The sequence below is a fragment of the Monopterus albus genome, unplaced genomic scaffold (genome assembly GCF_001952655.1).
Source record: "Monopterus albus unplaced genomic scaffold, M_albus_1.0 scaffold4.1, whole genome shotgun sequence".
Classification (NCBI taxonomy): Eukaryota; Metazoa; Chordata; class Actinopteri; order Synbranchiformes; family Synbranchidae; genus Monopterus; species Monopterus albus.
Window position 1 is genome coordinate 4,249,303 of NW_018127884.1, and position 19,037 is coordinate 4,268,339.

At 39.1% G+C, this 19,037-nt stretch overlaps 1 protein-coding gene across 1 annotated transcript in view; it reads left to right on the forward strand.

Annotated features, from left to right (window-relative positions):
- syt7b (synaptotagmin VIIb) overlaps window positions 1–19,037 on the forward strand; it is a 78,764-nt gene that overhangs the window by 9,199 nt on the left and 50,528 nt on the right. Inside the window, exon 2 of the mRNA XM_020608372.1 lies at window positions 352–512. Coding sequence (XP_020464028.1) covers window positions 437–512 — 76 coding nt within the window. The 5' untranslated portion in view covers window positions 352–436. The remainder of the gene's footprint in view (window positions 1–351; window positions 513–19,037) is intronic.

Sequence of the window (19,037 nt, forward strand, 5' to 3'; positions counted from 1 at the left end):
AAGTCATCCCAGAGCAAAATGTATCCTAAAGCACTACTGTGTCTATGTATAATATCTGCTAGCATGGCAGTAGACTCCTTGTCTTGTTACTTGATAAATTAGTTAAATGATAAATCATTTATCAAAATTGTTGTAGCTCCAGTGACTTTGACATTTATTGCGTTCCCCTTCTTTGCCTTGTACGGAAGTAGCCTTCTTTGAGCCATCCTACCATGAAACAATCAACTGGAAAGGCTGAAGAATGCAAAACCTTCCTTGCCTGCTGTTTCAGGCAGAAGTACAATGTCTGACCTGACAGTTCTCATTGTGTAGTGTCTGAGAGTCTGAGCTACTTCTCCTATCAACCCACAGCTGCCAGTTTGTCTCTTCCCAACTGATGAAAGCAGTGGTCTGCATTGCTGGATGAGGTGGTTTTCCTTGGATAGAGCCCTTGAGGATGATGTCTGCCTCAGCCTTCATCACTTGGTCACTGTGCAGCGGTGTTCCTCTCCTGAGGGACAGAGGCCATGGAGGTGACTCAGCCTCGCTCCTGAAGAACACAGTGGCAGAGGCAGTGAATTATTTTAAGAAAATTCTGAGTAGGATATGTTGAAATGTCTCATTATTTTACCATCAGTTTCTCTTATATTTCCTGATTGTGCAGCACATTACTCTACCCATTGTTATATATTTTATTTGTGCAATAATACTCATGAATTTTCCACATTACTGTTGACTACAATAAGTGTTCTCTTCTCCTTTCACTCATGATGTATTCTTGGGGGATAGCTCTTATTGTCTGTAATTTATCTGGCCAGCTAGGACTCATTTGATTTGTGTTTGAGAAAACAGAAAATGAAAGGTTATATATAAAATTTGAAGTATAAATGAACATAAAGAACACAAAGTGCCTTTAAAATGCTGGCAGGACCTGCATAACCTCCCTGTGCAAACTACCCATATTTTCCATTACAGCTAAACATCCGCCACCTGCACACTGATGATTGCAATTGCCACATTCTTGTTATCAGCTATCTATAAAGTGTCCTCTCCCATGGGGAATGAGATGGAGAAATATGTGGGCATGTGTGTTTGTTTACAGGTTAGCATAATAGAAGACCCTGTCCCTGTATAAATGATGATGTTTCCTCATGGATATGCGTGTGTCTCTGTTGGCAATGATGCATGACAACGTCCATATCAGTTTTTGTATCAATATCAAACTCGTATTCTCCTGCTCCAGCCTCACTTCTGTGCCTTTCTCCTTTAATTTTCTTTCCTCTGCTTTTAAGGGATTGTTTTTTTTATTTTTCCTGTGTAACTAAATCCATCATACATTGAAAGTGCTTAATTTATTGTGATGGAAAGTGGCCAAGAACAGAGAGGGAGGGAAAGGAGGAGGATGGAGGGCAACATTCAGGATTTTGGATGATGGAGAGGAGGCAAAGCAGAAGTAATTTTAAGAATAAGAAAAGACAGATTGAAGATGCAAAGATTCCATACAGTTTATTTGCATCATAACAATATGGTGTAGATAAAAAAAAACCAAGGCTGGACCAGCTGAGACCCTAAATATGCCATTGTCCTGAAGTCATGCACTATTTAGTCCAGGCATTTTGACCCCTCCCATATAGACACAGTGGAATAGGGGGAAAAGTGTATTAGAGATTAGACTAAACCAGTATGTGTTTTTGACCCTTTGACTCATGAAAAGGGTGAACACTGTAAGAAATTTAATCTATGTATAATACAAACTGAGGTATTCTTTTTGTTGAGTTTGCTTCTTTGCCTGCTCATTTCATAAGCAGGGTGTTTAGTTGTTTTTCCTTGGAGTTTTTATATTACAAATTGACATTGAATAACAAAGACAGACCCAAATCAGCAGCCACCTGTAGTAGCACTCTCAAACATCCATGCATCTATCATCCTTCATGAAAGATGGGCTTTGTGTGTTGTTGGAGCAGACAGTGGATGAAACTGATCACTGAAAGATGAACAAAGCTAAAAGACCATAGCCATATTGTAAGACTATATTTGTACAGTTGTAATTTGAACATACAATGCTGATGCCATTCTTAATATGTTATGGACTTTAGCTTTTTAGCATGCTAACATTTGCTAAGGTACAGCTGAGGCTGGTGGGAGCGTCTTTAACTTTGCAGATTTTTGATGTGGACATACTAAAATGGTGATGGTGCTAGATGAGAGTTAAGGTCCTTATTTATCCTGTAGGTGACATGAATGTCTTTAAGCAAGCTTTATGCAGTGTTAATTATGGTATCTGATTTTCATTTAGTGAAAATGTAGTTTTAGTCACATTTTAGTCATTCATTTTGCTTGTCTGTCTATCATAGTTTTCTTCAGTGATGTTTTTGTCTAAGTTGCCCTCCATATTTGATATTTATAGCTTGTTGGGATAAAGATGATACATAAAGACATCTTGTTTAAATGACACACTCAAACTGATCAGGGCAGTGCAATCAGAATGCACACAGACAAAGGCTTTGTGTAGTTTTTTGTAATGTTGTTACGGTGAGCTGTGTGTTTAGAGTGGTTTTGGACCCAGTAACGATGCAGAACTCGAACCCAGGCTAGACAAGAAAAACATCTTTGTATGAGAGGCGTAGCTCGCTAAAGAAGAACAGAGAGTGAGAGTTTAAGAACACGCAGCAGGTATGTATGGTATGGACTATTTCTGGTAGTCACTCTGGGGACCTGATTAGCTGAGCGCGCCGCAGGCCCAGGGAGTAGTCCAGGGAGGGGGAGGCTGGTGCCAGAGATCCCGGGTCCGATGTGTGGGTTCCCTGATGAGGCAGTGCTGGTAGCTGGGCGGTGCGACGTGGGTTGGCGGTGCTGCCCCAGGATCGCTGAGAGGAACACCGAGTGGGCTGGTCTCGTGCTTGGGAGCTCTGCGAGAAGGAGCAATTAACACCACTAGAAACAAAAACGGCCAAAACCGACCCAGAACGGGAAACAGCAGTTCAGAACAGAAAACGTCAAGTCCCCAGAAAAACAGTCCAAACCAAAGAAACCCTTTAAAACATGAGAAGGGCACAAATAACTGATGCAACACTACTACGTGAATACAGTTCACAGCGTGACGTGAGGAGCACAGATCAAGGAGTAGTTCATAACACTGAGTTCTTGACATGAGCATGAAATGTCGTTACTAGCAGGACAACATATGATAATCTGGCGACGAGGACGCACCAACGCTGACCCTATATACTGCTCCGATAATTGAAAGCAGATGTGCCTTGCCGCCTGGAATGCATCCTCACCTGTGTGGGGGCGGAGCTGCTGGAACTACCTGTGCCTGCTACCAAGGTACTGGGGGCAGCCCGGGTCACGGACGTAACAAATGTCTAACATCTCACTTTTCAGACACACCTAACTTACACAGATCCCTAAACTTTACTGGCCCAAGATGTAATTGTACATCAATTAGATTTCTGTGAGACCAACATATGGGCTATGCTACACATCTGTATCTAACTAAGCTCATCATGAGATGCTATTCTGTATGTATTACAGCTTACAGTTAACATCTGTCTAAGACATTATTCATAGATTTCCACATGAGACAAGAAGCCAGGCAAGGGTGTTTTGCTTCTCAGTGCACAGCCCAAACTTTACCCCAGCTATTTTTCCACCTACATCTAGGAGAACTACATGTACAATGAAAAAGGATACATGCAAAATCTTAAATAATATAAAATGTTCAGGGAATATTAGAAAATGAGCCAATCTTTGTTTGAAGCATTTTGAGGTTACAGGTGTCTCCAACTTTGTTGCACACAGTTACCATGATTACAGGTGTGGTCTTATCTGTTGCAAGGTTAGTGGATTGTTTATTTGTTCACATGAATGTTGTCCATGTCCTGCATCCCTAGAGCCATGACATTAGCATGGCTTTAATGTAGAAGCAGAAAGATAGACAGTGATTTATAGAGAGCTACAGTGAACAGGACAAGTCCTGGGATGGCTTGGGAGTTTCTGGTTGTTGGTTGGATTGATTGGTTGCTGGAGGTTAGAGAGAAAACCATACACCTGGGTGCAGGGCCAGTCAGTGTTTATTTATAAATAAGTGCTTTGAATAATTTAGAAGAACCATCAAAATATCACCTGGGCTGTTTCCATGGTGGATAACTAGGGAATACAAAACCATATTCTGAGTTTACAAGGTATGCCAGTTTTATCAGGTCATATACTGTATATATTATCATTTGACTACAGTTTGTCTACAATATCAAAAATTCCTATGCTGTAATCTCCACATCACTCTCCTCATTCATTCATTCATCCCCCCCTCCCACTGTCCATTTCTTTCACTGTCTATGTACAGTATGACACAGTATTTGCAGCGCCTGCTCCTAGATTACTGTGGCACAGGGACCAAGAATTAGAAAACGGTGGCATGCTGCTTGGATCACAGGAGCACAAATCAGACACACAGAGGCAGAGATAAATAGGAAAAAGTAAAAATAAGTGTAGGGGGCAAGGGGCTTGTGTGAGAGGAACAGAGGTATGTGTTGTGATAGAAAGGTAGGCCAGGTGATAAAGAGACACTATAAAGGATAAACAGAGTTGAACAAAAGGTAAAGAGGCAAAATGAGCTGGTGTTTATTGTGTTTTCTTTTAGTTGCACTGCATCTCATTCACAGCTGGTGGATGAACAGAATACAGTATGTAGCTCTGTTGCAGAGTTACATAGATGTTAAAAACTTGCAGCAAGCTAAAAGTGTCATCATACATGTGCAAATACAAAACAAAAAGCTGCAAAACAGATTCACAGAGCTTCAGTTCAATATAAGAGATTGTGTTATTACCCCCATAGGCTTCAGTAATCAATAATTCTTTTTTTTTCTATATCCAAGTAAGTTAGAACTTGTTACATCATTCATCCAGATTCACTTGATCCAGGCTTTCATTTACTTGAGTTTAATGTTCCCGTTCATTTATCATATAGTTTGGTTTCAACACTTATAAACACCTGAGAAGTTGCCTAAGGGCACAAACATGATTTACGTAAGTACACAAATGCTTCGAGCTACGCAAAATCCATTTCACGCATCTTTACGCTCTTGAGTGTATCTCCTGAAAAATTTTAACATGACACAAATGTGATTTACAGTTTCTGGCCTTGCTGCTAGAGGCGGTGTATCATAAAACGAGAGAAAGATGACCTCTTCTGTTGGGGTTAACGGGCTAGTAGGTCGTGCTATTTATCAGGTGTCGTCCTGAAATACTCAACATATTTCTCCTCATCAGAATGCATTGGTTTCACTAAAAAGACAAAATCTCTATCACTCAGCTTCAACTCCCTGATATTGCCTCCTTGTGGACAGACCCTTATCACCTCCACTAGCCCACAAGATCGCATGTTGACTATGTTCACCAGGGACATGCCTTGAGCCCAGTGTTGCCACCTGAGTCCAGCACAGTTGATAGGGAGAGAAGTACAGTTTGCTGTAGAGGCTGTATTACATCTGCCCCCTCTGCTGTGGATAGAAAAAATATGTAGGTACACTTTACACATTTTGAACACTTTTCAAGTAATAAGCACAAAGTAGTTCACAATTTTACTGTGTTATAATTTTCAGTGAACCTCACCTCAGTCAGCAATACAGTTTGAGACTTTTCAAACTTTTATATGATTATACGTTCACATTCTCATTTTGCAGCTACTTCAGAGTCATCATTGATATTCCCTTTCCTCACATCTTACGCCACCCTGCCTCCCCATCCCCCATCTCTTCTCTGCTTTCTCTTCATCTTTTACTATCTCCTCTGTTGAGTCACCTTGCAGTCTGAGTAATTATACACACCCACAGGTGCACACTTGCACAATACAGACATAAACAAGATATGGTTTATTTAGTCAAACTGATGAAAAAAGTATTCAATCAATAGATGTTGCATGCCCATCTGAAATGGATGTACATGTAACGTTTTTTACATAATAAAAAAACAAACTCTGTTGGTCGTTTCTTGAAATGCTAAAGACAATCATTAACATGGTGACAACCAGGGTGTCTTATTTGACAAAGCCATCGTTGCTCAAGTGTAAACTGTATTGACATTAACATGGAGAGAAATTAAAAACAATTAAGTTTTCAGCCCTACTTAAATATATTTGACTAGTCAACTGAGTGCTTTTTTCCAGCACACTCTTGTTGGGACCCCTACCGAGTCAATGCAGTAGTCTCATTGAAATGATTATGGGGGTTACATTTTTCACGCAGGGCTAATTTCAGTCTGATCAAATGATATATTTCCTCTTTTATCTCTTATCTCATTAATATCTCATTGCTGTTTCATTATCAAAATGGCAGAACAAAAATAAATACACTTTTACGCTACTGTTTGTCCAATGTTAGAGTCTGGATGGAGCTAATCCTGTGCCTGCATCCTCACAGACACACCCACAGCTCTTAGGAACACAGAAAGTCACAAGTAATATCCAGCAGCTTCATGCACTTAATGATAAGGTGCATCAAGTCATCATTGCTATGCCCTCTGGCTATTACTATAGAACTTACTAAGAAGTGTTTGACTTCACTTATAAATTAGATATGATATATTTGAGAGTAATCATGACAGGGGATTCCAGCTTAACCAAATATTAAAGCAGTCTACCTTTACTAACTAATTATTTACAGGGTGCTACAGTGCCAGGCACTTCTATGCCTTGTGTCTTCTTGCATTCTGTATCACCTTGGTAAAGAGGAAGCAGGGAAGTCTTTCTGTGTTACCTCTCTAACATAGACACAGAATAAGTGGATGCCCTCTCCAGCAAAAAAGTGCTATCACTAAGACACACACCATGTTTTATAATTACTTTTTTTGCACCAAATGAAGTCAATGTTGCTAGACTGTGGACTGCATCAGCAGATCTGTCTGGCCCTATATAGCCTGATGTCTTCTGGGTAACCAATCGCCTGCAGTTACAGGACCTCTGACATCATCAGGCGAGAGCTGGGGTACACTCTGGACATGTCGCCAGTCTATCACAGGGCTGACACTCAGAGATGTTCCCCACACTCACTCCTACAGTCAATTTAGAGTCGCCAGTCAACCTAAACTGCATGTCTTTGGTCTGTGGGAGAAAGCCGGAGTACCCGGAGAGAACCCACACAGGCACAGGGAGAACATGCAAACTCCACACAGAAAAGCATCATGTTGGCTAGGGTTTGAACCCAGAACCCTGTCACTGTGAGACAGCAGTGCTAACCACTGTTCCATCCTGCCTCTTGTAGTGCTGTATCTTTTTCTGATTATGATTGTCTGGACTCCAGATGTAGAATTTATGCACCATGAATTTCCAACAACAGAATTAAAATTGTAGTTGTTTGTTGCAATGTAGTAAATGAGGGAGTGATTTCAGACACAGCTATACACTGTGGGGAAAAAAACAGGACTTTGAACCTGAAACAAGAACTGTATGAAAGCTCATAATGTGGCTTTTTAAAATAAAATGCACTATTCTATAAATTGTGGATGTTTACAGGAAACACAAAGTGCAAAAGCCACTTGCATTGTAAAACAAAACAAAAAAGACCAGCAAAGACTGGCTGTAAATTGTGTTTTTCAGTAAAAATAAAAACAAAAGTAAGGCATTGACAATTCTCTTCAGCTGAAGAAAAATATGAGCCAGGATGCATCAAAAAGTCACCAAAAAAACAAGCTCCAAGTTGAAAATGATTGAACTTTGTGCATAGTACTGAGGTGTAAAATTGCTTTGCAGCAGAATGTGTTGTGCTGTGTGTCTCCACTCTCTCCTCAGAAAAACAATGGATCACACCAGCTCAAAGGGATTCCAGTTCTAATCGCCTAAGGCCTAGCTGTGCTATAGAGGTTGTCACAGAATGTGCTTTCCACCATACAAGATCCAGTGTGGAGTTACTCTTAAAACCCATTCATCCATTCTTTCATCCTTTTTCAAGATGTGGTTATCAAAATTCATGCATCCCAGCATGCACTGTGTATTAAAACATTCATATTCACATTTGCATCATCTGCATTTACAATTTGTTTCCAGTTCTCCAAATGACATGGTGACAGATCAGTAGGCAGGTAAAAGATAAGTGGTTACTAACAGATAAAACTGTCATGATGCATGGCCGAAGTTTCGCTTTCTTTCTTTCCTGCTTCTGTTATGCTTAGGTAAATCCCGTTATAATTATGACAAGCACAGAGTTACTTCATGTACTGATAAAAGATAATGGTATGGAAAGATGTAGTTGCTGGCTTACTAAGAAACAGAGGTTTTCTGGAGACATAAGTAGGTGGGTTTTGAGGCAAATGATACTACCAGCTGACAGGTAAATAACCAGCAAGTACAGTATGCACACAAGTACATAGATGATGCAGAGCAAACATGAAGGGTACCAGAGCACCCAGAGGAAACTCATTCATAGGACGCACCAAAGAGCCAGGACCCTCATCATCTGAGGTGACAGAACCCACTGAGCCACTGTTCAGCTCATAATACTGAGTAATCACAAAAATGAATGGTACTCAAGCGGTGTTGTTTCAATAAGTATATCTGATCAGCTGTATTGCAGTATGTGTACACGTGGGCAGCTCACTGAGCTTGACTGCAAAGGCTGGGATAAATATCATCTGTGTGTTTATGTATACAAAACAGAAGGTGTTCATCCAAGAAAATAACATTTATCAACAAGACAGGAGGTTAATTATTGAAATCTACTTGCAGTGTAGAAAAAAAGCCTGTAAATTCCACAGAAAATCCAGGAGTAGATATTGTATATTACTGATGGTTGGATGGACTAATTGCTTGCTGTCATCCTGATTAATAAGAGGTAACCACCCTGGCCACTGGTTTCTCTTAAATAGCAGTATTCATTTAATTAGGTTCCTGTTAAAATATCTGGAGATGAAATGAACATTTGCTTTGGTGGATGAGGTTAAAAAATAGATTGCAACTCTGAAAAAATAGTGAATACTTAATTTGCCCCACTCTCATTAACGCTACTGTAGTGCCATTAACCCCAAGCTCAGTGGCCACAGGTCAGTCTGTGGTTATACTGGGCAGCTTCCAGGTATCAATGTGCACTGTAACTGTGTGAATGTGAACAGGGCCTCCCTGAACAAGTAAAGGATAAAATAAAAAAACTACATCTAACAAGCTTTCACTGCTGCTCCCTTAGTTACATCGCTCAAGAGCTAGCATGACTGCTAACCTGGGACATTAAGCTGTTTTTTTATTTTTTATTTTAGCACAGTTAATGTACAGTATGCAGCCATGAAGTGCATATATGACACCATATTACAAGATTTTTATCAATTTGGAATATGAAAAAATTGGAGACAGTTTTCAAATGATTTATGGAGCTAATATTAGCAAATTAGCAAGCTAGTCACAGCTATTAAAATCTTCCATTGAGAGGTGTAATTTCAGTGATTACAACTGATGGTGGCAGTCAGACATGAGAAGGCTCCTGTGTTTGAAGTAAGAACTCAGTGTTTGAAAAATTAACAAAAAACTCCAGTGTTAAATAAGGCAATGTTATTGTTCCAAACTGCACACAGTATACAATAGGTCTTTCAAAATTCAGAAAGCACACCGCATATAACAACATTAACAAATTATCAGCTTAAAATCTCCTCAGTGCCTTGCAGAAACATTAGTAATAGAAAAAAAGTGGTGTGGCTATAGTGTGACACTGTTGATGTATGATTAAAAACAAACACACAAACGCCTTATAGCACTGATGGATTAAACGTTACTATCACTATCACCCTCTAAACCAGGATCAAGCAAATACAATATGATAAAATTCATCCTTTTTTACAGAAAAAAGATAAGCACATTAAGTCACAGTTATGTTACTTAAACTGTTTCAGCCCCTTTAGGTTTAGGGTTAAACAACTTTTAAATAATTCAATACTGGTTCACATTCAGATGGTATGTCAGACAAACAGAAGCTAACATATGACTAAGGGAAATGAAAGCCGTTTTAGCTGGAGGAAATGATGAAAGTGGGCAAGACAAGACACGATGAGTGGACTGAGGTCATGAAAAAAAGCATCTTTACAGATATTAGATCTGCAAACATAAAGTCAGTGCACTTCAACTGATGTCTTGTATAGTTTGTGAAGATTTCAACAATGTTAACAGTTGCAGTACATCATCCTGGACTGGAGACACCTACTGATTTCTAAATATACATTAGGTTGGCAGCAACGCTAAGAAATACACTATATATCACCCTGAACCTTTTCGCATCTTTTTCAAAACATAGCACAGCATTCATAAGCTGAATGCCTATATAGAAACCTGGCTCGGATTTCAGACAAAGCGTGTTGAAAGTAAGTGGCGATGCATCATACATTAAGTTATTGCAGAAATGAGCACCTTCCATCACTAATACCTTAGTGATTTAAGCCTTCCAACAACAAACGTTAAACCTTTCTGCAACACAGATAAGATGAAAATGGTTTCAGTAGCCTGCACCTACACTCTTATAATTCTGTTGAAAGACTAAAGCCATCAAAATGAAAATGAGTCACATAACTCCTCTCTAGTGCACTTTATTCACCAAACATTTGCAGCTATCTCGCCTTCATCAGGGTGACATCTTGAGGTTGTTTGAGGTTGCATTCTCCAAAGAAATAAATTATTGCCAGACCAAAGCAAACCATTTCCCAAACTGACATCACTGCACTCTACAACAACAGGAAACTGTTCTGGCTGACCAGGCTCACTTCATCTCATCTAACAGTCACAACACAGACTTAAACAACCGTTAGTGCTGTCTGTTCAGTATTTTCTACAAAATGTAACATTTTTAGAGAAAATACTTAGGGTATGGCTGCATAATTCTCAAATAATAAACCAATCTTAGTCACATATAGATTTGTTACAGCAGGGTCGAAGGAAAATCGCACACACTGTGCTGCAAGCTAGGGTCTCAGATGTGTCAGCCATTCTTGGCTTATGGCCAGGCCATGTGAATACCAGTTGTTGTATGGAACACACAGAATGAAATTAGAAGAAGAAGAAGCTTTATTTTATTGTAACACGCACAACGAAATTTTGTTTGGAGCCAAGGGCCCCGGGCCGCCTTGTGCATATGCGCTGCCATCACGGGCAACTTGGCGGGTCAGTGTCTTGCCCAAGGACACTTTGGCATGTGGACTGCAGGCACCGAGATTTGAACCTTCTGGTTGGGAGATGACTGCTCTACCCACCGCACCACTGTCACCCCCCAAATTACTAACCCAACGCTGACTCCATCAGGTCAAATTTTCCACCACACTCTATGGTAGTTCTATTACAGTTCTTGTGGGTAGTCATCATCCACGCATGAGTAATCCTAATGCGTTAGATGATCTGTATCACTACCATCAAAACAGAATTGTTTGCACTTTTTGACAGATGTCAAAGCATACATTCTTGTGGTTTCAGGGGCACCACAAACTTTAGATTCACCCTCAGGACAAGCTCTGAATTATTAGCCTCACTAGTAGTAAGACTCTAATACAATTACCAGACTGCTGCCAGCTCTACATAGTAATGTGGGATCTGTGGGATGTTAACCAGATTTTAGGCTTCATAGTCTTGTCGTATATTAAGGTCTTAACCACTTTTCTTTTTGATGAAAATGTATCCAGGTCCCATTTAATTTCTGCTGTTTGGCCTTGTTTCATTCTTCTGAAATGAGTTTTTCCGTTTCTCAATCAAGGACTGAAGAATAAAGGTTGTTGTTACCTTGTACACATTGTTAAATCATTTCAGGCAAATTTGGACTTGTGGGTTATACAGTATACATAAAATTGATTTGACTTAATATAAACTTTGGTTTATTGTCCCCAGCTTCATGAATGGACTATAAGGCTTTTGTTGTTCTTTTCTTGCTCTCATTTCAAATGATTTAAGGCGCTTAACACTTTTTCTGTTCACAGCCTCGCTGACTGCACATTCTGAATGCGACGTCAGCCCTGCAGAATAAACAATCATCTGAATGTGCTGTCACATTACCACACTATTATTATTAGTAAAGACTGTGGTTGAACCTTGTTTGTATTTTTAGGATTTGTCTTTACTTGTCAAGCTGAAAGGACTTTTCAGCAAATGCCTTAAAGTGGCATGATTACATTCAAGTGACAAAGCTCTCTAGTGGCCATAGTCATTTATATAGTAGTATTTTTAACAAGAGCAAAGGAACTAATTAGGCGACGTCTGCTGCAGACCAACAAAGTCTGTGTAGATAGGAGGACTGGCTGGCTGGATGGTTGACAAAACACTGGACTTTAACATGGAGAAAGCTGCTCCTGGTTAATGTTCAGTGCCAGTGTTGTTGGTTTTAATTGTTTTATAACCTTAACCACATCAGAATCAGAATCACAGGAGGAATTTGACTCTGGTACAGTGGTTCTCAATGTGCATGTACAATGAGTCAAGATAAGACTGAAAGAACAAGAAACGAAAAACTATGTGCAAGCAAGCAAAAAGGAATTTGCATTAGGAAAATAAATAAAAAAATAGGCTGCTTATAAATATATGGCTGCCTCAGTTGTGCTCTCTCTCCTGTATTTGTTGGTTTTTTAACCACGTTTATATTGTAACCATGATGATAAGCATCTTCTAACCTTAAAGACGTATGCATTTTAGCTAGGGACGTCAACATTACTGTGTTAACGTATGATTAATCAATTGTTTTTAACGCATTACAATTTTTTTTTAACGCAAATTAATCATTTGATAAGTTTTGACCCCAACTTCTTGCCGTCATTGGAGTGCGGATGGTTATCTATTGTGTGATAAGGCTGGGTAACGTGACAGCGAACATGTGTTACGACACAATGGCAGAAAACACAATGCCTGGTGTGCTGAATGGAAAGTTTCGTTATAAAAAACTTCCAGATGGAAGTTTGGATAAAACCAAAGCTGTGTGCATTTATTGTAGTGATGAACTGTCTTTTCACTGAAGCACAACAAGTTTGAAGTACCATCTTCGGGCCAAACATATTTTGGCAGATGTTAGTAAAGATGCCAGTGCTGATACAGCATCAACAAGCTGTGCTCTTTCATCTGAAAATGTTAATAAGCTAGTTTGTCTGAGCAACTGGCTGAAAGAAGAGTATATTGTATGATTGGTTAGCAGGAGGATTGTTGCCTAGATGAACACTGTAGAGACTGTTTATTTTTTCTCTGTACGGACATTTAATTTCTAAAATAAACCTATAATAGAAATGTTGATTGTTGAGATAACTGGAGGATCTGTTTCCTTAAACTAGTTTTGTTATACATTTCTTTACTTCAGATCAAGAATGTACAGAGTGTTCATTTTGTGTTTTTGCAGACATTTCATTTCTGAAATGGTATTATAATAGATATGTTAATTATTGAGGTAATAAAACTGGAGGATATGTTACCTTAAACTTAAGTTTAATAAGTTCCATAAGTGTGGTAAAACTATGGAACAATTTAAGTGCGGACATAAAAAATAGTAATAGAATTGATGAGTTTAAACATAAATATAAAGGTATGTGTCAATCAAGATATATGCAAGAACAGGTTCAATGATTAATTAGATGGAACATTGTGGGTGTGGTGTATGAATGTTAACACTTTGTAATAATTCTTTAGTATATTACTTGTATGGTGTAGAAGAGAATTATTTATGTAGAGATACTGCTTGCAAACCAATGATGGTAAGATGATGTCATGGGGTAGGACTGGATAAGTCTGACTTCTTCCTACTCCATTCAAGCATGTACTAGGTATAAGCAAATTGATATTGGATTAGCATTTGTTGGATATGTGTAAAATTATGTGTGTTGACATATCAACTGTCTTTACATGCTTGAAAGAATAAATCAAATCAAACTAGTTTGACATGCATTTCTTTATTGCAACACATTTACAGGTAAATCATAGTATTTTAAATTTGTGATTAATCGTGATTAATTACAGTCCATCACTGTGATTAACTTGATTAAATTCTTTAATCGATAGACAGCCCTAATTTTAACCCAAGCTGTGATTTTTTCCTAAACCTAACCAAAGTGTTTTTGTGCTTAAACCTAACAAACACCTTTACTATAGCATTGTCGCAACATGCAGTGGTTAAGTATTTAACATTTTTATCTATTGCAGGGGTGCTTATTCAGGAAACATTTGGGTGGTATCAGAGGTTTGGGACAAATGACACGTTGCCATTTAGGTTTGAGGACTTACTGTTACTTGTCTGCTTTGTGCACTTTTTGATATTTTTTTACTAAAAATCTCTTTATGACAGTGCAGTGTAGTTGTCTGCTCACCAGATATTACAGTATGTTCTGGGTGAATGTGTCAAAGTAATAAAAGTGTGTCTCAACACACACGACAGTTGTGCTCTTTACTGTTCTTGTGGCTTGCAGATGAGGGAACATATTAGTTATTAATTAGGTTTTGCTTTTTCAAGTGTACTAATTTGAATTTCATAGTGTCTAATAGTGCACCATGGAATAAAAAGATGGCTGTTAAGTTCTTGTTTTTTTAAGTTAAGTTTACATTGCATTAATGTTTCAGATATTATGAAGAAACAGGCAAGGGACAAATGTTTTTTTTGTCCGCCTCTCTCTCAAGCAATAACCCTGTCTCTTAAAAGCCTGCTGGCATGCCTCCAAGCAGCTTTTAAACAATGAAAATCCCCACGCAGGGGATGCAATATAAATACAAAACCAATATAAAATGCCAATAGGTGACTCAACCATAAAAAAAGTTGGGTTTTTTTGGCTGTGGTGTCTATTAAAATATAAATCATTGACCTTTGCCACAGAAATGATCTTTTCTACTTTGGAGATTAAATATCTGTTGATTTGAATGAGACCCAAGCACTGAGCAGTGTTATATCAGTCTCAAATGGAAAATCACCTTGTACTTAAATCTAAAAATGAATCATTGTGAAATCTGGTAAAGTGCAAAATGTTGCGGTTTAACCATGTGGCTCAGTGTTTGGTTCATGACAGGAGGAAATAAATGAGCTGTTGTTATTAGCGCCATTACTGGACGGAACACCAGTTCATCATTTACTGTATTATTATACGATTCTTTAAAAATGATATTGATTGTCATCTCCATAAACTGGTGGTGAAAATAGTCTAGCTACCTTAAAAAATACTTCCAGAACCCACAAAATCATCACATTTCATGGGAATGACAAAGTCCTAGGAGTATAACGATTCATTTGCTGCATCAGTGCCTTGACCATAAAGTATTAATCTGGTCCTAGCTCAAAAAAATCTGTGATGGGAGTCACAGCGTACAGACATGATTTCCTATTTTCACAGGATGTACCCACCATTGTTAGCTTACACCAAAGCTGCTCTAGGTTATTTTCTCAAAATTGTCCAGGACACATTTTCTCATGATCTGTAAAGGAGAGAAATCTTTCTGTGTAAAGATACATCTACGTACAGAGCTACATGCAGAGGCTAGCACATCATTTTCATCTTATTTGGAGTTTTTTGTGATGCTGTGATCTGTAAAGCACATTCTTTCACAACAATAAGGACACAGGGTCAGAAGAAAACAACTGTCCTGTTTCTTTCTCTGATTCTGACCAAGAAGCAGCGCCATCTCTAATCATGGCCTTCTTTAAACATGGCCCTTATATAATGCATGATGAGGGCATCCTGGGTGCTTGTTAATGGGTGCAAACTAGAGTGTAGGATGACAGCACAGCTCTAACAAGAGCCTCTTTATGAAACAGATTGGACACAGGCTGACTGATGATCCGAGTGGCCCTGAGGCTGTTTTGGAGTCCCCAGCACATCTACAAAGTCACAATCACAGCTAGTCTTTATATATCACAACCCAGGTGTGTGTACACGTACGTCTTTGTCTGTCTGTCTTCATGCATGAGTGATATTCTGGGTATTTCTATGGTATATGCCTTTCCTCAGCGAGCAGGAGAGGTCACTGACAAAAAGTCGAGTAGACTACACTCCACACAGGTGGAGATAAGAACAACAGTGACAAAGCCACCCAGTCTGGCCTGCCCCAGAGAGCTGCTCAGACAGATGGGCTAGTGGAGGTGTGTCCATATGGACTTCCCTGTCAAAGCCGCTCTGCTCGGCAGTCCATCATAGTGATGTGAAGCAGGGTTAACGCTGTTCTCAGGTCTAAGTGTCAGTAATACAGTCATAAACACTCAACACTGGGACTCCAAAGCCACAATACTGCCAGACACAACAACAGACATCGCCAGTTGCTGGTTACTGTAGGATGGAGCTGATAAGGCCACTGCGGCATATCTTAAGGAAGTGACATGACCTCTGTACGTATTTTGCCATCATGTGCCAGCTCATTTTCATTAAGCTAATGCATAGTAGATAAAACAATTTATGTGAGTGGTTTTGGCATGGTCCATGTTATCCTGTAAGTTTTATCTTTTGCACAGAATGCTATGAGATTATTTTTACTGGTAGGTAGCAAGAAAACAAGTACAGAAATGTCAAAAATATGGTGCAGCTATTTGGAAATACTGTTGCCATTGCTTACTGTTGTTGTCTACCCTTGAGTACTGACAAATTATTACTGAGAAGTTCACTAGCTGAGACTTGCCCAAACTAAGTGTGATGGAAAGAGATGGAGTGTATGTACTTTTGGTTTTAGGGCAGGCTTTAGGAGTCTGCGTTGCTCTCCGCCACTGAAAAAAGGGGGGAGGGCTTGGTTAGGTAACAAAAATCAGAAGTAAAAATGTGATGGCTCATTTTAATAATGTGAGAATGGAAGGCGTGTCATTCAGGTCAGGTACTGCACCCCAGCTTCATATAATCTTAATTTTGGTCACAGTTCTTGAATAATTGAACTTGAGTGGTCATCATAACATTTATAAATGGTTCATAGGTTTTAACTTATGGTATGTATATATGTTGTTCATGTTTCATAGAACAATTATAATTTGTTAGTACAGTAAGGGTTGCTGGGCTGTGCAAAATTCTTTTGTCTATCCATCTCCAACACCATACAATACTTACTGTAGCTTTTGTTAATCTGGATGAACCCTCCAATACACCAGTAGACAACTTTTTGGAAAAGAACTGCAAAGCAACAAAAATTCTTTCATTAAATGTATTATGCATAAATGCATAATATAATATAATGCATTTATAATAGCAGATGAACTACTAACAATTTGTAATGGCTTATAGGGCAGTGAGAGGTTTTTCTTAATAGATGTTATAAATGACTATTATTGAATTTACAGCAAAAGATTTTGTTTTACAATCAAGCAGCTCAAAAGCCGTTCTTAGCGATGCCTATACATACTGTGTATTTCTGACAATTTAAAAAAAAAACCTCAAATAATAATATTGTATCAATGACAAAAATACAGAATTGGTCAGCTCTAATCTATGTACGCACAGAGTATGTATTTCCATCACTTGATCCTCAAATCCTTCACACCAGCTTGACTACATAGCCTGTCTGACATTAATCCTTACTAAGTTTTCCATCCATCCATCCATCCATTATCTATACCGTTTATTCCTGAATAGAGTCATGGGGGGGCTGGAGACAATCCCAGCTGACATTGGGCGAGAGGCGGGGTCCACCCTGGACAGGTCACCAGTCTATCACAGGGATGACACTAACCACAACCACACACACTCATACTCACTTCTATGGGCAACTTAGAGTCGCCAGTCAACCCAAACTGCATGTCTTTGGACTGTGGGAGGAAGCTGGAGTACCTAGAGAGAACCCACGCAGGCACAGGGAAAACATACAAGCTCTGCACTGAAAAGCACCGGTTCGGTCAGGTCTCTAACCCGGAACCTTCTTGCTGTGAGGCAGCAGTGCTAACCATCATGTCACTGTGCCACCTCTTACTCAATTTTGCATCCTTAAAATCAATGCGACATAGCAAAGAACACATGTATCCTGGATATACCATTTTCTGGATAATAAGATTTGTCTGGATTAGGCTGTGTGAGCTTGTATAAAAAATGTAACTACATGGGGCTTGTGTGCGAGTCTGCTCTGCTCCACTCTGTTCCTACCTTCCTGTTGTGCTTATGTGAATAAGAAGACAGTCCGAGAGGTTTAAAAATGCCAGTCACACTGCTCCAGGGCACGCACTAGTAAGCGTGCTACTGAGCAGGTGCTGCTACATTACTGCTGGGAGAGAGAAAAAACCAGTAGGGGGGTGACAAAAAGTTGACAAAGTTAAACTTCAGGAGGTGCATGTTTTCTTGAAGCCTTTTTCAGCCTGAATACATTCGATCTGACAGCTTCTTTTAGATCTGTGGTGAGTCTGGGAAGTAGCTAGAGTAAATGAAGTGTATAGTTACAGTACAGTGAGTGGTTTTCAGTCTGGAGGAGTTATATACTTTTGGAGGATGAGGCTGATTAAAGGTGAGGGTAAGGAAAGAATATGTCTATTAACTATACATTAACATCTATTTTTAGCCATACTAGTACAATGTCCTGATGGAAGTATCTTGATTTTTGAGATTTGAGATTGAAATAACTATTGATCACCATTAAAATCTGCATCATCCCAGTGGATGAGTTCTACTTACTTTGGTGATGCCTTGACATTTTCTCTAGTCCTGCCAACAGTTACACATTTTCACATATGCTGGTAAATATCTCAAAATTTGTCTAACACAGACTTTTGTATCAACATTTATGTTCCTCAAATGATATATGATAACAACAGACATTTCATGTAGTGGCATAATCAGGGCTAAATTATAATGGTCTAGAACTACTGACTGCCTTTAGCTGTGCTTAGTAGTAAGAGAAGGCAAGTGAAGGAAGGTGCTGCTTCACCTCTGTTTTACATTTACAGTATATTATTTAATTAGCTAACAGGGCAGATGTCTGAGGATGTACCATGATTTCTACAGTCATCAGTTGTTTCTGTTATTATTCTTTTTATGTCTGACATGAACTTCTCTATGGATTCTCTCTGCAGTATTTTACAGTATATTGTGTTACAGGGAAATATGTGTGCAGGCTTATGTGAGTGTCTGTCTTTGGTGTCTTTGAGAAATGAGAGAAAGAAGGCAAGATACAGAGAAAGGAACAGAAC